Below are 15,734 nucleotides of genomic sequence, written 5' to 3' on the forward strand. Positions count from 1 at the left end.
AATCTAATAAGGGAGCTTTTCAGATACATATTTCATTTGAAAAAGAAAGAAACAAAAAGGCAGGTTGAGGGCATGCACTGTGTGTCTGGCAGAGATCATGCCTTGAAATAGATAAACATTAGTAGCCCCTCCTCTTGGCCCCAGCAAGGAGAGTAACATTTTGCTATTTCAGATTAGGAAGCAATTGCAGATTAATTTAACACAGTTGCTAGTCATTTTGAAACAACTTGGAAGCCTCCTATTTTTACTTTCTGGGTTTTTTTTTTTAATCTGTGAATTTTTTTTTTTAATCTGAAAAGGAAAATCCGTATAATTCAAGCACCATTTCATTTTATGAACATACTGTAATGATTTCATTCTCTACTTCCTTTCATACACCTGTCCAAAGCACATAACTAGCATCTTGTTGTGTTCTGTCCTGTTTTCCTTTTTACTTACCTGTACCCTACCAGGTAATCCTTCTATCAGTGCAAAATGCAGTCTTTTTCACCCACGGGTCTTACCTCCTCAACTCTTTTAAAGTTTTCTGTAGTTCTCAGTAGGTCCATAGACGTCTCCTCTATACATCTGGTTTACTGATCTTTAGGTTTCATTTTTCATGTGCCAAAGAAAATAAACTTCCTTCATCCTTCTCTATGCCAAAGCATGGTATTGTATGCCTTCACAAACATGTCTCACCCGCTGCAGGCTTTATCTCTCTGTAGGGTGGCAAGATTCAATCCTGTCTTAGAGATGAGGAAACTGGAGTCTGATAGATTTGGAAACTTCACAAAAAGGCTGAGCTCAAAGCAGGTCCAGATTCTCAAACCAGGGCTCTTTCTCCTGTACCTGTAGGGTGTCCTATGTAGGTAACTTTTCCAGCTATATAAAGTTTTGAAAGTTGTTTTACTTTAAGAACATGTTTTCCTTTACTAATTTTGGGCAGAAATCTATCTTCAGTATATTATATACTTTCCAGTCTAAGCTAGTCTGGCGTTTGATTTGGGGATGATGTAATTTTGGATGATTTTTATAAGTAGATGTTGTCCTATGGGCTAGAAAACCAGTGACCACACCTGTTTTTTGGGTTTTTTTTTAAAGATTTTATTTATTTATTCGATACAGAGAGACAGCAAGAGAGGGAACACAAGCAGGGGGAGTGGGAGAGGGAGAAGCAGGCTTCCCGCTGAGCAGGGAGCCCGATGCGGGGCTCGATCCCAGGACCCTGAGATCATGACCTGAGCCAAAGGCAGATGCTTAACTGACCGAGCCACCCAGGCGCCCCTTAACCCATGCATTTAAAACAGGCGTGGTCGGGCGCCTGGGTGGCTCGGTCGGTTAAGCATCTGCCTTTGGCTCAGGTCATGATCTCAGGGTCCTGGGATCGAGCCCCGCAATGGGCTCCCTGCTCAGCGGGGAGTCTGCTTCGCCCTCTCCCACTGCCTCTGCCCACGACTCATGCTCTCTCTCATGCTCTCTCTCTCTCTCAAATAAAATCTTTAAAAAACATTTTTTTTAAATGCATAGATTAAGAGTTAAGTGGGTTCTATGAGTTTGAAGGGGGCTCCTATAATAAAGTGAATGGAAGATTTGATGTCAAATTTGGATGCTCAGAAGGCTTTGGGGCCTAATTCTCAGGTGTCCTCAGAGACCGGCAGAAACTGTCCTCTAAATAAGCTATATATGCAATACTCATTGATTTTAAGGCACTGCTGGGGCTTTTTTATTTTATTTATTTATTTAAACTCATGTGAAACTGTAAGATTTTTTTCTCTCTCTCTCTTCAGGGTCATTCTGCTATTTAGTTCAAGTCAGTAGAGACCACAGAGCTTGACACATGGTAGGAGCCCCAATTAAGTATTACTTGAATGAATGAAGAAGCAATGAGATCTCTCGTAAAATACATTGACATTATGGTTGGGAGTCTTGTTATACAGTTAAGTAACTGTGGTCAGTAAAGTGATGTTTTTCTACAGGAACCGTTATTGTGAGTCCAATGGGAATGTGTCAGGTCTAAAATGACACTCCCAAGGCAACCACAGATTTCCATCCTAGCAACTAGCAGGGTCCATGCCTAAGATACTATGATCACAGCTCACATACCCTAAGTGGTTGGTTGGCTAACTATCAGAAAATAGAATTAATGGGAACACTGCAGTCTCTGGGAATTCCATATAGTATAGATGTTCCTTGAGTCTGCGTGTGTGTTATAAATACATATATTTTATTTTTATTTATTTATTTATTTATTTAAGATTTTATTTATTTGACAGAGAGACACAGCGAGAGAGGGAACACAAGCAGGGGGAGTGGGAGAGGGAGAAGCAGGCTTCCCACAGAGCAGGGAGCCAGATGCGGGGCTCAATCCCAGGAATCAGGACCTGAGCGGAAGGCAGACACTTAATGACTGAGCCACCCAGGCGTGCCTATAAATACATACATTTTAAACCGAGGTTGAAATTTGTGGAAAAGCTATGATTTGTATTAAATTGTTCTATTAAATGTTATGAATTACAATATCAAATAATATAGATAAGTATTTTACTATTGACATGCTTTTCTGGAAATATCCCCCAGAAACCTGTTTCTTTCCCCAGTGAAAGAGGTAATGTAGTCCAACTTGATAGTGAAACCTGACATAAGACAGGGGCATACCTTTTTAACAAATAAAGCCATTCAAACTTTCAGTTTAAACTTTAGCTCATTTGTTCTAGGCAGTGCCCCTGGGGCTCCTGTTTGAACAGCACTCAGCTAGGTTAGATTTAGAAGGCAAAATTTTCATTAGCTTCTTTTGAAAGATGCCTGAAGTCAAATCCCTTGAAGGACTCTCCTACGGAAAAATCATTGCTGCTCTGCTGGGTAGGTGAGGTGGATGATTAAGCTAAGGACTCCTCAGACTGAAAGCAGCCGAGAAATGGAAATTTTAAAGGTAAACTGATCAACAGGCCTGGAAAACCCATACAGGATAGAAATGGGGGAAAGAGGCATCTGAAATAACCTCTTTCATGTCAGAGTACTCTAGTCAGATTGATGCATCCTATGAGAGGAAATAATAAACATCTTTTTAGCTTTTAAAAAAGGCAGCATTTCACAGAAATTTAGATGAGTATTTGAATAGTAAGGTGTTTTGATGGAAGTTTTTTCCAGGATTATTTTTGGTTTATTTTCTTTCTGAGTAGAACTTAGAGTAAAGTGAATAAATCTTTTTTCTTTTCTTTTCTTTTTTTTTAAAGATATTATTTATTTATTTGAGAGAGAGAGAGAATGAGAGAGAAGGGGGGAGGGTCAGAGGGAGAAACAGACTCCCTGCCTAGCAGGGAGCCCGATGCGGGACTCGATCCAGGGACTCCAGGATCATGACCTGAGCTGAAGGCAGTCGCTCAACCAACTGAGCCACCCAGGTGCCCAAAGTGAATAAATCTTAAGTGTCCACATGTGTACAACTGTGGGACCACCCAGAGCAACATTTAGAACTTATCTAGCAGTCCAGAAGGCTCGTTCTTACTCCTGCCAGTCAGTATCCCCCCGCCCCCCAACAGGTGACCAGTGTCCTGAGCTCTCTCTTCCCAGATTTATTTTGTGGTCTGTATCTTCATGTGAGTGGAATCATACGGAACATGCTCTTGTGTCTGGTGCCTTTTCTCTGTGCTCTTTCTGTGAGGGCCATAAATGTTCCCTTTTCCTCACTGCATGGTATTAATTTCATTTATTTTCATAAAATCAGTCAAAAGGGAGAAATGGTGCTGTGAGGTCATAAGCTGTTTGTATTCACTTGTGAAGTAACTGTGCTTCTCCATTTAAATACGGCCAGGGGTGCCTCGTTGGCTCAGTCAGTAGGGGCATGTGACTGCATCTCGGGGTTGTAGGTTTGAGCCCCACGTTGGGTGTAGAGATTACTTAAAAATAAAATCTTTATTTTTTTAAAGATTTATTTATTTATTTGTTTGACAGAGGGAACACGAGCAGGGGGAGTGGGAGAGGGAGAAGCAGGCTTCCCGCAGAGCAGGGAGCTCGATGCGGGGCTCGATCCCAGGACCCCGGGATCATTAGCTGAGCCAAAGATAGCCGCTTAACAACTCAGCCACCCAGGTGCCCCGAAAAAAATAAAATCTTCAAAAAAATACTTTATAGAATAAGTAAATAAAATAAACATAGTTGATAAGTTCAAGCCTGTCATGATTTGGGCTTCCATATATTAGGAACACTTCAAGCGGGGTTTACCGTGCTGTCCGATGGGACAGCCACTAGCCACGCGTGGCTATGTACGTTACAATTTAAATTAATTAAATTTAAATTTAAATTTCTGTTCTTCAGTTCCACTAGCCACACCTCAAATGCTCTAATAGTCTCATGTTGCTAGTGTCCACCTTCCTGAAGGGAGCAGATCTCGAATGTTCCCATTGTTGTAGGAAGCCCTGTTCGGCAGCGCTGTTTAGAAAGGTGGCTGTCAGCCGTCTTCCTCTCCCCTTTCCCCCTCTGCAGACACAAGGATGTTGTGGTGAGTTTTATTTTTCCCACTTCAGTTAACAATTAATTCTGCGGTTCTCAGACCATCATCATCTTACAGGCTTCCTACATTGTCCCTCCAGACCGTGGGGGGAAAAAATAAGTTGGAGAATGCTCACAACATGCTGCACTTTTAATTTCTAGAAAGTACCATGTGCTCTCCAACTTTGGGGACTTGGCAGTATTGCTTGAAACCCTCCTTCCAGCATCCCACTGTGTGGTGATTTCTCATCTATCAGATCTCAGCTTAGACTGGCTCCAGGAGACCTTCCCCATCCGTCCTCCCAGCCCCCAAGCCTAGGGTACGTGTCCCCTCAATTAGCTTTCATAGTGACCTGCCCCACCCCCCCCACGCACCTGATAGCAGCTGCTTGTTTCTTGGTTTCCGTCTCCCACTGAACAATAAGCCCGGTAAGGGCAGGCACCGCCCTGTCACGTTCGCAGTTGGGTATCTGGTGCAGTGCCTGGCTCTTGGGAGAGGGTAGTGAATACTGTGGAAGGAGAGAGCAATGGGCTGCACAAGGAAGGGCCAGGAACCAAGTAGCTTCATGTCAGGGTTCCTGTCTCCCAGGTAGAGGGGTCTGTTCCACAGGGGAGTTTCTCAGAGACAGCTTTCAGCCTGGGCATCTTACAGAATACACATCGGTACCCTGAGCTGTTCCTTCAGGAGTGAGGAGGGCACAACCGAGACATTTGCACCCTTCCTGGTTCAAGGGTTTGGTTTGCCTTTCGTCGGCAGTCATACTAAAAAGCCAAACTGAGAGGATGCTGGGGGAGCCATCGAAGGGGAAAGGCCGATGGGGAAGTGGGGCTGCACATGGTCATAATACGGTAGAAAATTCTGCACTGTCAGCGGGCAGCTGTTCTTGGCATCACAGGCCACGTGTCAGCACGCCGGATGACCTCATGGGGAGGCAGCCGTGGTAAGAAAGGAAGTGTATCCTGTCAGGATAGGTACCAGAAACCCCAACTCAGACTAGCTTTAAAAATAAGGAACGTTGTTTTCCCGAGTAACAGGACATCTAGAGATGGGCTCGGAGTTGGTTGACTCGGTGTGTTGACAGTGTCACCGAGAACCTCGGTCCTTTCCAGCTCAGCTTGGCCACCCTGGGCACTGGCTTCCTCCTGAGGCTGGTAGGAAGATGGCTGCTGTGGTTACTGGCACCCCATCTGGAACCTCAGTGTCGAGAGAAAGAAGAGAAAGCCACTGTCGAGGAAGGGGGTTGCCAGAGTGTGTTATGATGGAGCATCTGGAGTAGACGCGGTGGATAACTGAGCATCCGTTATAAACACCAAGACCTCCCGGCCCCAAATATCCCCCCATCCCAGCCTCTGGTTCTTCAAAGTTCTTTCAGTCTGCCTTAGACTTCAAAGTGCCTTAGAAGTGATCTAACAAACAGGACACGCACAGCCCAGGGAAGGCTCCCAGAATGGAGAAAGAGAGCGAAGGGGAGGAAGTCCAGGCCGCTCACCGAAGACCAGTTCCTGTCCTTGACAGTCCTGCCAGAGTCTGGCCTGAGCCCACCCATCGGGGAAACTCCCTCCTGGCCCTTAAGGGTTAATTCCCCTCCCCCGCCACCCTGCTGCTGAAGAAACAGTGGCTTAATTTTAAAATTTAGCAATAGCCATTCATTCATGATTTACAATGTAAATGGTATATATTCTGGGAAATCTGGAATCCTTCAACTGATCAGTTATGCTTTAATTTTTTTCTCCTTCTATATAGACCTCACAGTATTGGGGCTGTGCTGAATGAGGTCACAGTCTAACTACAGTATTAACCCTGCAAGTCTGTTCATTTTCGCCTGAGCACCCTCAGGCGGGATCCAGAATGTGTCCAATTGAAAAACTATTACAGACCCTGCAGTGCTGTCATGGGATGAATTGTAACAGGGAGGGGGCCCGTAGTGTGTGTGGGGGGGTGTCTTTCACCAGGTAGGAAGTATCTCTTAAAAGTAGAGGCTATGGGATTGCATTTTTTAAGGGAAGAATGTTGTTCTTTGTCACTGGAATTTTAAAATGCTAACTTTTAATATTTTCATACCTTAACTGTTTTATATTTTCTACCAACCGTGTCTTTTTTAGTTTTCTTCCCCCATCCAATACCTCTTCAATATCGCTTCTCTGTGTGCTACAAACATCCGCTTATGTTTTTTTTAATACCCATTTTGCATTATTAAAAATACATAGGAACGTATAAAGAATAATACAGTAAACACCCATGAACCAACCACTCAATTTAAGAAGTAAAACATGAACTCTTTTCCTACGACTGTTTCTGGGCCCTGTTTAATTCAGCATGGAGCAAAGCACAACACAGATGGTCAGCGTTTTGTGTAAAGGCCCCATCCCACCCCATGAATGGTAGCTGCAGAGTTTCAGAAAGCATGTGCATTCACAGTCTTGCCTGGACATGTGGTTAATGCTAAGTAGTCTAACAGTTGTGCCCCAGGTAACTCCTAAAGCTGTTTCAGATCATAAAATCTCTGCTGTTTTGCAAATTTATATTTTATCGTGCTGGGTTTTATGCACAAAAACTAGATGACTTCCCCTTTATAATCTCCATCAAAGGCATTTTTCAAAATCCCTTTATTATGCCTTATCACTGGCTTTGCCACATATCTGCATGTTTGAAAACAATTTCTGGCTAAATGATAAATCTGCGAGTATGGTGGCGTTAGTCTTGCAGAACTCAGACATAAATGCTATTGTAGCTTATTCCTCAATTGCAGGCTCTAAATATTTGACCCCTTCATTGAGTGCCAGAGACCTGACTTGACTTGTCTATGGTTTGGGCTCTTATTTAGAAGCAATCGACCGTGTTTGGATAGTGTTTGAAATATTTATATTGTCTCCATGGGAAGGATGTCATATTTTATTTCCTCAAGAGTACACTTCCTTCAGCATGCTCTCGTGGCCACCCTGTGATGTCCTCCGTCTGCTCTTCTGCTCATACCTCTGCCCATAGGACTCTCCATCGGCACCTGCCCCATTGCTGCCCCAGGAGCTTGATCTCTGCGAGAAGTCTGGCGTAGACAAGAGCAGCTTGCTCGTGGCTTGCACAAACATACTTACCACTGAAGGGTACAGTCTTTCCAAAGTGTCCCCAGATCCAGAGAGGGAGAGAGAGGTGGAGAACAAATGGGTAGAGTGTGTGTGGATTTTTTTTTTAATCTCTTGACTGATGAACTAGCTGTGCCTATTTACAAGGTTGCTTTGAGAATGTGTGCTGATGGCCAAGCTAGTCCTACCCTCTTTTTCCTGATTTGAAAAATAGAAATCAAGGAAAACATTTTGCAGAACACAAGTGCTGAAAGGTCTGTATTTATCCCAACTGCCTAGCAATGAGTTTCCAAAGAGAAGGATAAAGCATCCGTATTTTATTTAGACGTGGGTTGTTTTCAAGCGTTGATTGTCTTTTTATTTGGAATGAGTGGTAGCTCTCCACGTGCCATTTACCAGTTGTTAAATGCGAGAATTCATTAGTGAAATAAGCAGTCATAGAGCTCAGGATGATTGGAAATGAACATTAGTTCGGCTCCTTGATTCCGAGCATGGGAAGTTTTCCTTTTCTTTGTTACAGATTTTGTTTTCTCAATATTCATTACAACGAGAGCGAGAGCCTGCTGATGTGGGGAGATTTTATTGCCGAATGGAATACCAACGCTAGTTGCTGGCTTATTCTTTTTTTTTTTTTTTTTAAAGATTTTATTTATTTATTTGAGACAGAGAATGAGAGACAGAGAGCACGAAAGGGAGGAGGGTCAGAGGAAGAAGCAGACTCCCCGCCGAGCAGGGAGCCTGATACGGGACTCGATCCAGGGACTCCAGGATCATGACCTGAGCCGAAGGCAGTCGCTTAACCAACTGAGCCACCCAGGCGCCCCTCGCTGGCTTATTCTTTATGATGCATGTGTTTTCTTTCTCTCCACTGAAAAAATGAAAACGTGTCTAAACTTGCTTATCTCTCTGTAGGACAGTCGACCCAATATGTCAAGACCTCTGATCACTAGATCTCCTGCATCTCCACTGAACAACCAAGGCATTCCTACTCCAGCACAGCTCACAAAATCCAACGCCCCCGTCCACATTGATGTGGGCGGCCACATGTACACCAGCAGCTTGGCCACCCTCACCAAATACCCCGAATCAAGGTAATCCGGAAAAAAAGGAAAAGTCACGCTCGGAAGTGCATGTGTTTGATGCCCTAACTGTTTTTCCTTTGACCAGCACACCAGCAGCGTGGGGCCGGGGTTAGAACATGAGCGCCCGCCTACCGAGGCTGCTCTGGGATGTGGCTGTCAATCTCGGCCCAGTCAGGGCCTGACCCACAGCTTAGTGGGGTATGCATAGACCTGTCACACGGGATCAGAGTTTTACCCTGCCAAGATCTTCGCGTTTCTCAACGTAGTACAAACAGAAGGATGATTTCTACCTACCGTGGACTTTTCTTCTGTCCTCTTCTTCTAAAACACACATTCTTATCAGTTCTTAGAATTTTCTAGGAAATCATTTGGCCCACCAACTTGTGAACTAGAGAAAAAAAAAAAGAGAGACTCTTATCAGTGAGTGGGGCAGTATATTTAGAACAGTATGCAAAAGTCCAGGAAGCCAAGATAGTCTTGCTTTAAAAAAAAAAAAAAAAAAGCGCAGCGGGATTTCTGAGCACCCAAGGCAGATAAGTAAATATAGAAAGTGTCTGAAGAGAGGAGAGTGGTTTACAAATAGGCATTACACACTTGATGCTTATGAGACACCCCCTCCCGTATGCCCTCCCACCCACTTCTAGAGGATTTGCTTTTTTATTGTTGCCGTGACACCCCTCCTGGCTTTGCTTGGATTTGGGGGCTATGCCCAGATCCTCTAAGGGATCTGATCTCCACCTGCTCTGCTGGTGGGTAGAGGAGGAGGCAGGAGCTCATGTGAGCTAAAGTCAGGAAAAAGGGAGTTTCTCTGCTTGGTTTTGCTCATCTGAAATGGCAACACACCATTTGGGCTTCGGGAAGGCACCAACTGCTTTGATAAGAGCTTCTGACGGAGTGACAGATAGCAGGTAGCTTTACAGCCTGAGCAGATAGCACTGACATAAAAGTCACCGGCATCTTGATAACTGCATGAAGACCCGTTTTTTTGGTTGTGTTTTTTTATTCTCGCTCTACTGCCTGAGATTTTATGAAGGAAGGGGAAGGTTGAGAAGAAGAAAGAGGAAATATTTTCTCGATTTTTCAGATTCAATTCCTGCAATCAAAGTGAAATAATTTTTTAAAACACAAATGACTATTAATTCAATTAGCAAAAAACCATGTCTTTTTAAATGAAATGATGCTATCAGTTATTCATTTTATTGAGTCCCTGCTTTCCCTGAGCGCATTGTAATAGGCACTCCAAAGTCATGCTACGTGATGGCTGTATTTCCCAAGAATATCATGATAAAGCAATGTTCCTTTAAAAAGATACTTACTTCCATTCCTTCTAAGCTAATACCAACATCAACAAAAGAAAATCGCTGTGCCGGGCGCCTGGGTGGCTCAGATGGTTAGGCGTCTGCCTTCGGCTCAGGTCATGATCTCAGGGTCCTGGGATCGAGTCCCGCATCGGGCTTCCTGCTCTGCGGGGAGCCTGCTTCTCCCTCTGCCTCTCTCTCTCTTTCTCTCTCTCTGTCTCTCATGAATAAATAAATAAAATTAAAAAAAAAAAAAAAGAAAATCGCTGTGCCTCTTCAGATGAGCACTGAATTCTAGGCGGCAAGCCACAAAACTTACAGGAGTCAAAAAGCAAATCCTTAGCTGTAGCAAAATTCACCGATCTGATGGCCTTTTGCTTCAGTCGGATTTTTAAACTCTGATCCAGGAGGGAAGTTAATAATTACCCCATGTGCATATGATGGAAGTAGTAGGTTTTCTTGGAGTGCTCATTGCAGCTGGGTGGGTCTTCTTACGGACTAAAGCCCCGTGGGGGTTTTGGCTTCTGGGAAGCTCCCCTGTCTCACTTAGGCTGTGCAATGGTAGGAGGTAGAAATTCGTTGGAGACTCTGTTTATTCAGTTCCTCTCTCAAATAGTTTGCCACTTTTAAAGACCTCGAACAGTATCTCGTTTGGAGAGTCTTCCTCTGGCCACCTGTGCGTGGGTATTTCTAAGAGTCTGCTTTGGGTTCCTCATTATCCACACCCTGAGGCATGCATCGCATTCCGTGATCTCAAGACTGGGGATATCAGCATTGTCTCATATGGCAGCCACTGGCCGCGTGCAACCATTGAGCACTTGAAATGTGGCTGGTCCAAATCAAAATGTCCTAGATTGTAAAGAATTATGACCCGCCCCCCCAAAAAGTAAAATATCTCCATAGTATTTTATTATTGATTTCATGTTGGAGTGAGAATATACTGACTTAAATAAAATGGGTCATGAAAATTAATTTTACCTGTTTCCTTTTACTCTTTTAATGTGGCTCCCAGAAAACCCCAAATTACATGCATCTTGCTTTTTATTTCTATTGGACTGTACTGAACTATACACAAGATTTTTTGAAAATCTCATCAAACCTACTTCTCCCCCAGCCTGATACTTCCATGCATCATAAGTTGAATTTCTCTTTCAACCAACCTGATTAACTATACACAAGATTTTTAAAAAATCTCATCAAACCTACTTCTCCCCCAACCTGATACTTCCGTGCATCATAAGTTGAATTTCTCTTTCAACCAACTTAATTAGGAAAGATGAAATTGCTCATCTTCCTTTCCCGATCTTTCCCTACACTTCCTTGTCACCATCATGGGAACAACATCAGAAATAATTTATGGTTCATTAGTCCCACGTTTGAATGCTGACTCTGCCATTTAGTAGTTGTTTGGCCAAGGACAGGTCCAATTTCTAAGCGCCTGTCTTCTCTCTTGTAAAATAGACATAGATATGTCTTCTTGCAAGGTTATTGAGAGGATTAAGTGTAATTACAAAAAGCACTCCATGGCCCTGTGCCCAACACATACTATTGCCTTTATGCTTAATCTTCTGCCAAACCCAGCAATTGTTTCTTTTCAGACTGCCTTCCAAATACCAGATATATCCCATTCCTTCATTTCCTAGACCATGGAAACAGGCTCACTTTTGGATTCTTGCCTGAATTACTGTAGGCTCCAGGGACTCCTAGCCGGCACCTTCTGGTTCTTGATCTTGATGCCCCTACCTGTCCCAGAGCTGCTGAGCTATTCCAAGATCATCTTTATTGTCAGGGAGATATTTTTAAGCCTGTGTTAGACTCTGAAACAAGCCTTACAAACTGACTTGACGACGGTGGTTTAGATGTTGAACTGACCACTCGGCTCCCTCTTGGATTGTGTGTGTGTGTGTGTGTGTGTGTGTTGTAATTCACCCGATGTTCATTTCAAGGCAACAATCAGTTTAATGGGACCCATATATAAATGTTCATAGTCACAGATACAGGGAAGACAGAGTTTCATGCTTTTCTTATACATGTCGGTTCCTCCTTCCAACTTCTGAGAAAATCTCTTTGGGGATAAATCCTAGGAGATTAGGTTGCCCCTGACCATGGAATAATAAATAGCTCCCACTCCAGTTCTCTAGTAATGGGTACTTGGAACCCTTCCCACCCTGTGGGACCATTCTCAGCACACACTGGTTCTTCTCTCACTTGCCTTTCCCTTGGTGTAGCCCAGAGGGGAGGAGGGCTTTTTCCTTGGTTTTGTTTTCTAGGATTTCAAGGGGAGACTTGTAGTGTAAGAGTCCTAATTTGTTTGTAGTAAGGGATCGTAAAAGAAGTCATGTCTTTCTACAATTTCAAAGGTCCTACAAAGAGCCTTTATTCCATTTTGAAATATTTTAGGTGACTTTTTATTCTGTCTCTGTTTATCACCTTCTTGGCTAAAGACTACCCTTAGAACCCCAGAAAGTGGTACAAGGGACCACACAGCTAAACATTAGAAGCACCTGGGAAGCATTAAAAAGCCATGCACAGTCCTGCCCCAGACCAATAAAGTAGGAATCTCTGCAGTTTGCCCAAGAGATCCTGATTTTCACCATCTGGTTTTGAATGACACCAAGATGTATGGTCCCTCCAAGTGAATATAGGCTTCTTCCTCAATGAATGTTTCATGCTATATCGTAATGGCCATCCCACCAAAAGAAAATACCTCTTGATCTTTATTTCTTTGATTACCAAGGTTACCTGGTCCCACTGTGTGTGGGTATCCCTTGTGCTTTCTTTGGGTGGGGGAAGCTTGTAAGCCCTGAGTAGGGATTCAAGAAGCAAGCTGACTTGTACATTTTAAACAAGGTTCATCACTCACATTGTTACTCACATCCATTGTCAGGTGGTTTCTAGCTGAAGGGACTGACGGTTTCAGATTAACTGCAGTAGTGCATACGTCAGTGATGTGCTCTGTCTTACTGATGTTTTGTGTAAGATGCAAAACAGCTCTTCGGAGATGGTTTATGAGACCGAGGCTGATCCACACCACCTCAGGGATCAAGGAGATAGATCCCTTGCAGAGGAGCTGACAAGTCCCCGATTCTGGTTGCTATTCTGAATTGTAATCACCCAGTTCAGATCTGTAATAACTTTACATCAAGTAAGTAAAACGAAACAAAACCAAAGTCAAAAAAAGTATATCACCATCATGAAAAGATTTTTAATGGATTTACAAAGAAGATAGAGCATATTTTACTTGATGGTTTGCTAGCTTGATTGATAAGTTGTAAGTCTCCAGACGTGGGAGGTGGGCCACATCTGTACTCGTGCCCCGGGCCCTGCACGTTTTAACGACAGACTTGATTATATCTGATTTAAAAATCTAAGGCACCCATTATTAACATCATTGATAACAACAAAATCTAGGTATCTAAGTCATTTGTCATTAAGTAATTAAGATTAGTACCAAATGACACGGCCTCTTTAAAATCTCCCGCTGTTGCCACTGAAGTATCTTTATAGCCACACATGCGTGTGTGATTTGAAAGCAATATTCTGTGCAGGATGTCTGGGAGGCTCAGTCGGTTAAGTGTCCAACTCGATTTCAGCTCAGGTTTTGATCTCAGTGTCATGAGTTCAAGCCCAAATTGGGCTCCATGCTGGGCGCAGAGCCTTCTTAAAACGAAACAGAACAAAACAAAAACATTCTGTGCTTTAAAAGAAGACGCGAGTCTGAGTCCAGGTTAGGTCCATTTCATCCTTTACTATCGCCTCGAACAAAACCAGTATTAATAGCGGCTATATTGATGGCTACTCCGATGTGGGCTTTTGAAAACCGGAAAGTGGGCTGTTACCACTAATGAGTGAAACCTCTGGGGTGGTAATAAGGCAGGGGTCTTAACTAAAAGAGCCGGGCAGCCGGCGACCTAGAGGTGAAAGACAGGATCTCGTGTTACAGTCCCCTGAGCCATCCGATCTGACGACTTGACGGAGCTTTTGTGTATTTTAAACCCGGTACAGAAGTTAACTCCCACATAAGTAGATTATGCTAAATTGGTCTCTCCTAAATAGCCGCGGAGTTACTAAGCACGCTGGCGTATGTAGGTAATTGCAAAACTCAAGAGACTGGGCTTTCCGCCTTGCAGTCAACACCCATGGCCACCCAAGGGGTGTGTGTATTTGGAGCTTTAGGACGGAGATGCCAAACGTGTGCCTTTGCCAGCAGAGAGCCGGCTCCTGGCGTGCTTCACTGCCGATGTGTGAGCCGGGAAGGCATGGTGCATGGGGAGCTGCCCTGGAAGGAAAGTTGGATGGGTGCACTCTTATGGGATTGGTGCACACACTCCCAGGACGACTGAATGCTCATGTTTGGAGTTCCGTGTAATTGTGCGAGGCCAGACTCGGAGGTGTTCTGGAATCCTGTGTTAGGGCTGGGGATTCTGTGCTGTGACTCTGTGACTTCACCATTCCAGTTTCCTAGGACAGGCCCTAGACACGGGTTCCGTCCTGGCATCGCGCAGGCCCGAATTTCAGGATCCCAACAGAAATGCCAAAAAAAATAAATGCATCCTTCTTGCCACACAGTTCACTAAGCTCTCCTGCAGAATTATGGCAGGACACTGAATAGGGGGCTTTTTATTATAACCTACTCTTTAGATCAGCATGATTTATAATGCAGCGTCTCCGGGGGTGCCTGGGTGGCGCCATCGGTTAAATGTCTGACTCTTGGTTTCAGCTAAGGTTGTGAGCTTGTGAGATGGAGCCTCTGTTAGGCTTCACGCTCCATGTGGAGTCTGCTTAGGACTGTCCCTCTCCCGCTGTCCCTTCCCGCTGTGCGCTCTCTCTCTCTCTCTCAAATAAATAAATCTTATAATGCAGTGTCTATCTCAAGTTAAAAAAAAAATCACAGAACAGATTATTGGGGAAGTAGAAGTCATCCTGAGATGCAAACTCTCAGCACAGATGGAAGGAAGGAGCATATCCCTGCTGCTTTGAAAACGCCCATGGAAATGCATAAAATGAGGACAGTCTAACCTAATGGTGAACAGTTTTGATTGCTAAGATGGGTTGATCTGTTAAAAAAGAAAATTAGTTTATTGGGGGGGGGTGGCGTTGAAAAGGAGGTAAAGCACCTGGCTAATGAGAAATGAAAGTTTCTCCAGGGTAATCGGGGCAATTTTCCTCTTCTCTGTCTCTTCTTGTCATCTTACAATATTGCTTTTCCAAAATTGCTCCTCAGTTATATAGGCAAAGAGCAAATGAAACCAGCTTCAAAAGACTTTTTTTTCCTAAATGATGAAACTGGATTTTCTCTTCCGTACTGAAAAGCCAGGAACTTACGCTACGCTACCGGTGGATTCAGGAAACTTCCCTTGGCACTTGGGAACAAAACAGACCTCGCTTTTATAGTAATCTAACTCATAAAGTTTTGTCTTAGAGCATACTTCGGAGAAAAATATAGCCGTGCTGTAGCCTGTCGTCTTCCCTGTGCTGTTCTTCCATCCACTGGGTGATTTCTTCTGTGCTCCCCAGGGGCCAGGGCGGATACTGGCCAGCAGAAGTCCTTGCTCCCCTGTGGTTTACATGGGGAAGCGGGGAGGGCAGACAATGAGTAAAGAGTCAGTAAATGGTATTTGAGTTAGGACCGAGTGAAGTAGTAAGAAGAATAACATACGGAATAAATACACCCACTTTGGGATATAGTTTGCCCCCTGTATTAAGCTGAAAGATCATTTTATTCCTACATATTTGCACATCTAAATTTTCAAGGCAAAATCTAGTGGACGTGTTAGTGCAGATTTAGAAGCAGACTTTTGTCACT

The 15,734-nt window shown here is 43.8% G+C and overlaps 1 protein-coding gene across 3 annotated transcripts in view; it reads left to right on the forward strand.

The window, feature by feature from the left end:
- KCTD1 (potassium channel tetramerization domain containing 1) overlaps positions 1-15,734 on the forward strand; it is a 91,283-nt gene that overhangs the window by 38,114 nt on the left and 37,435 nt on the right. For all 3 annotated transcript variants that reach the window (XM_045886889.3, XM_045886888.3, XM_054510336.2), the window contains exon 2: positions 8,461-8,639. In XM_045886889.3, the coding sequence (XP_045742845.1) occupies positions 8,476-8,639 (164 nt within the window). In that variant the 5' untranslated portion in view covers positions 8,461-8,475. The remainder of the gene's footprint in view (positions 1-8,460; positions 8,640-15,734) is intronic.

Source organism: Mirounga angustirostris, unplaced genomic scaffold (assembly GCF_029215605.1).
Source record: "Mirounga angustirostris isolate CCGP_5_RB_7025 unplaced genomic scaffold, mMirAng1.0.hap1 SCAF_14, whole genome shotgun sequence".
Taxonomy (NCBI): domain Eukaryota; kingdom Metazoa; phylum Chordata; class Mammalia; order Carnivora; family Phocidae; genus Mirounga; species Mirounga angustirostris.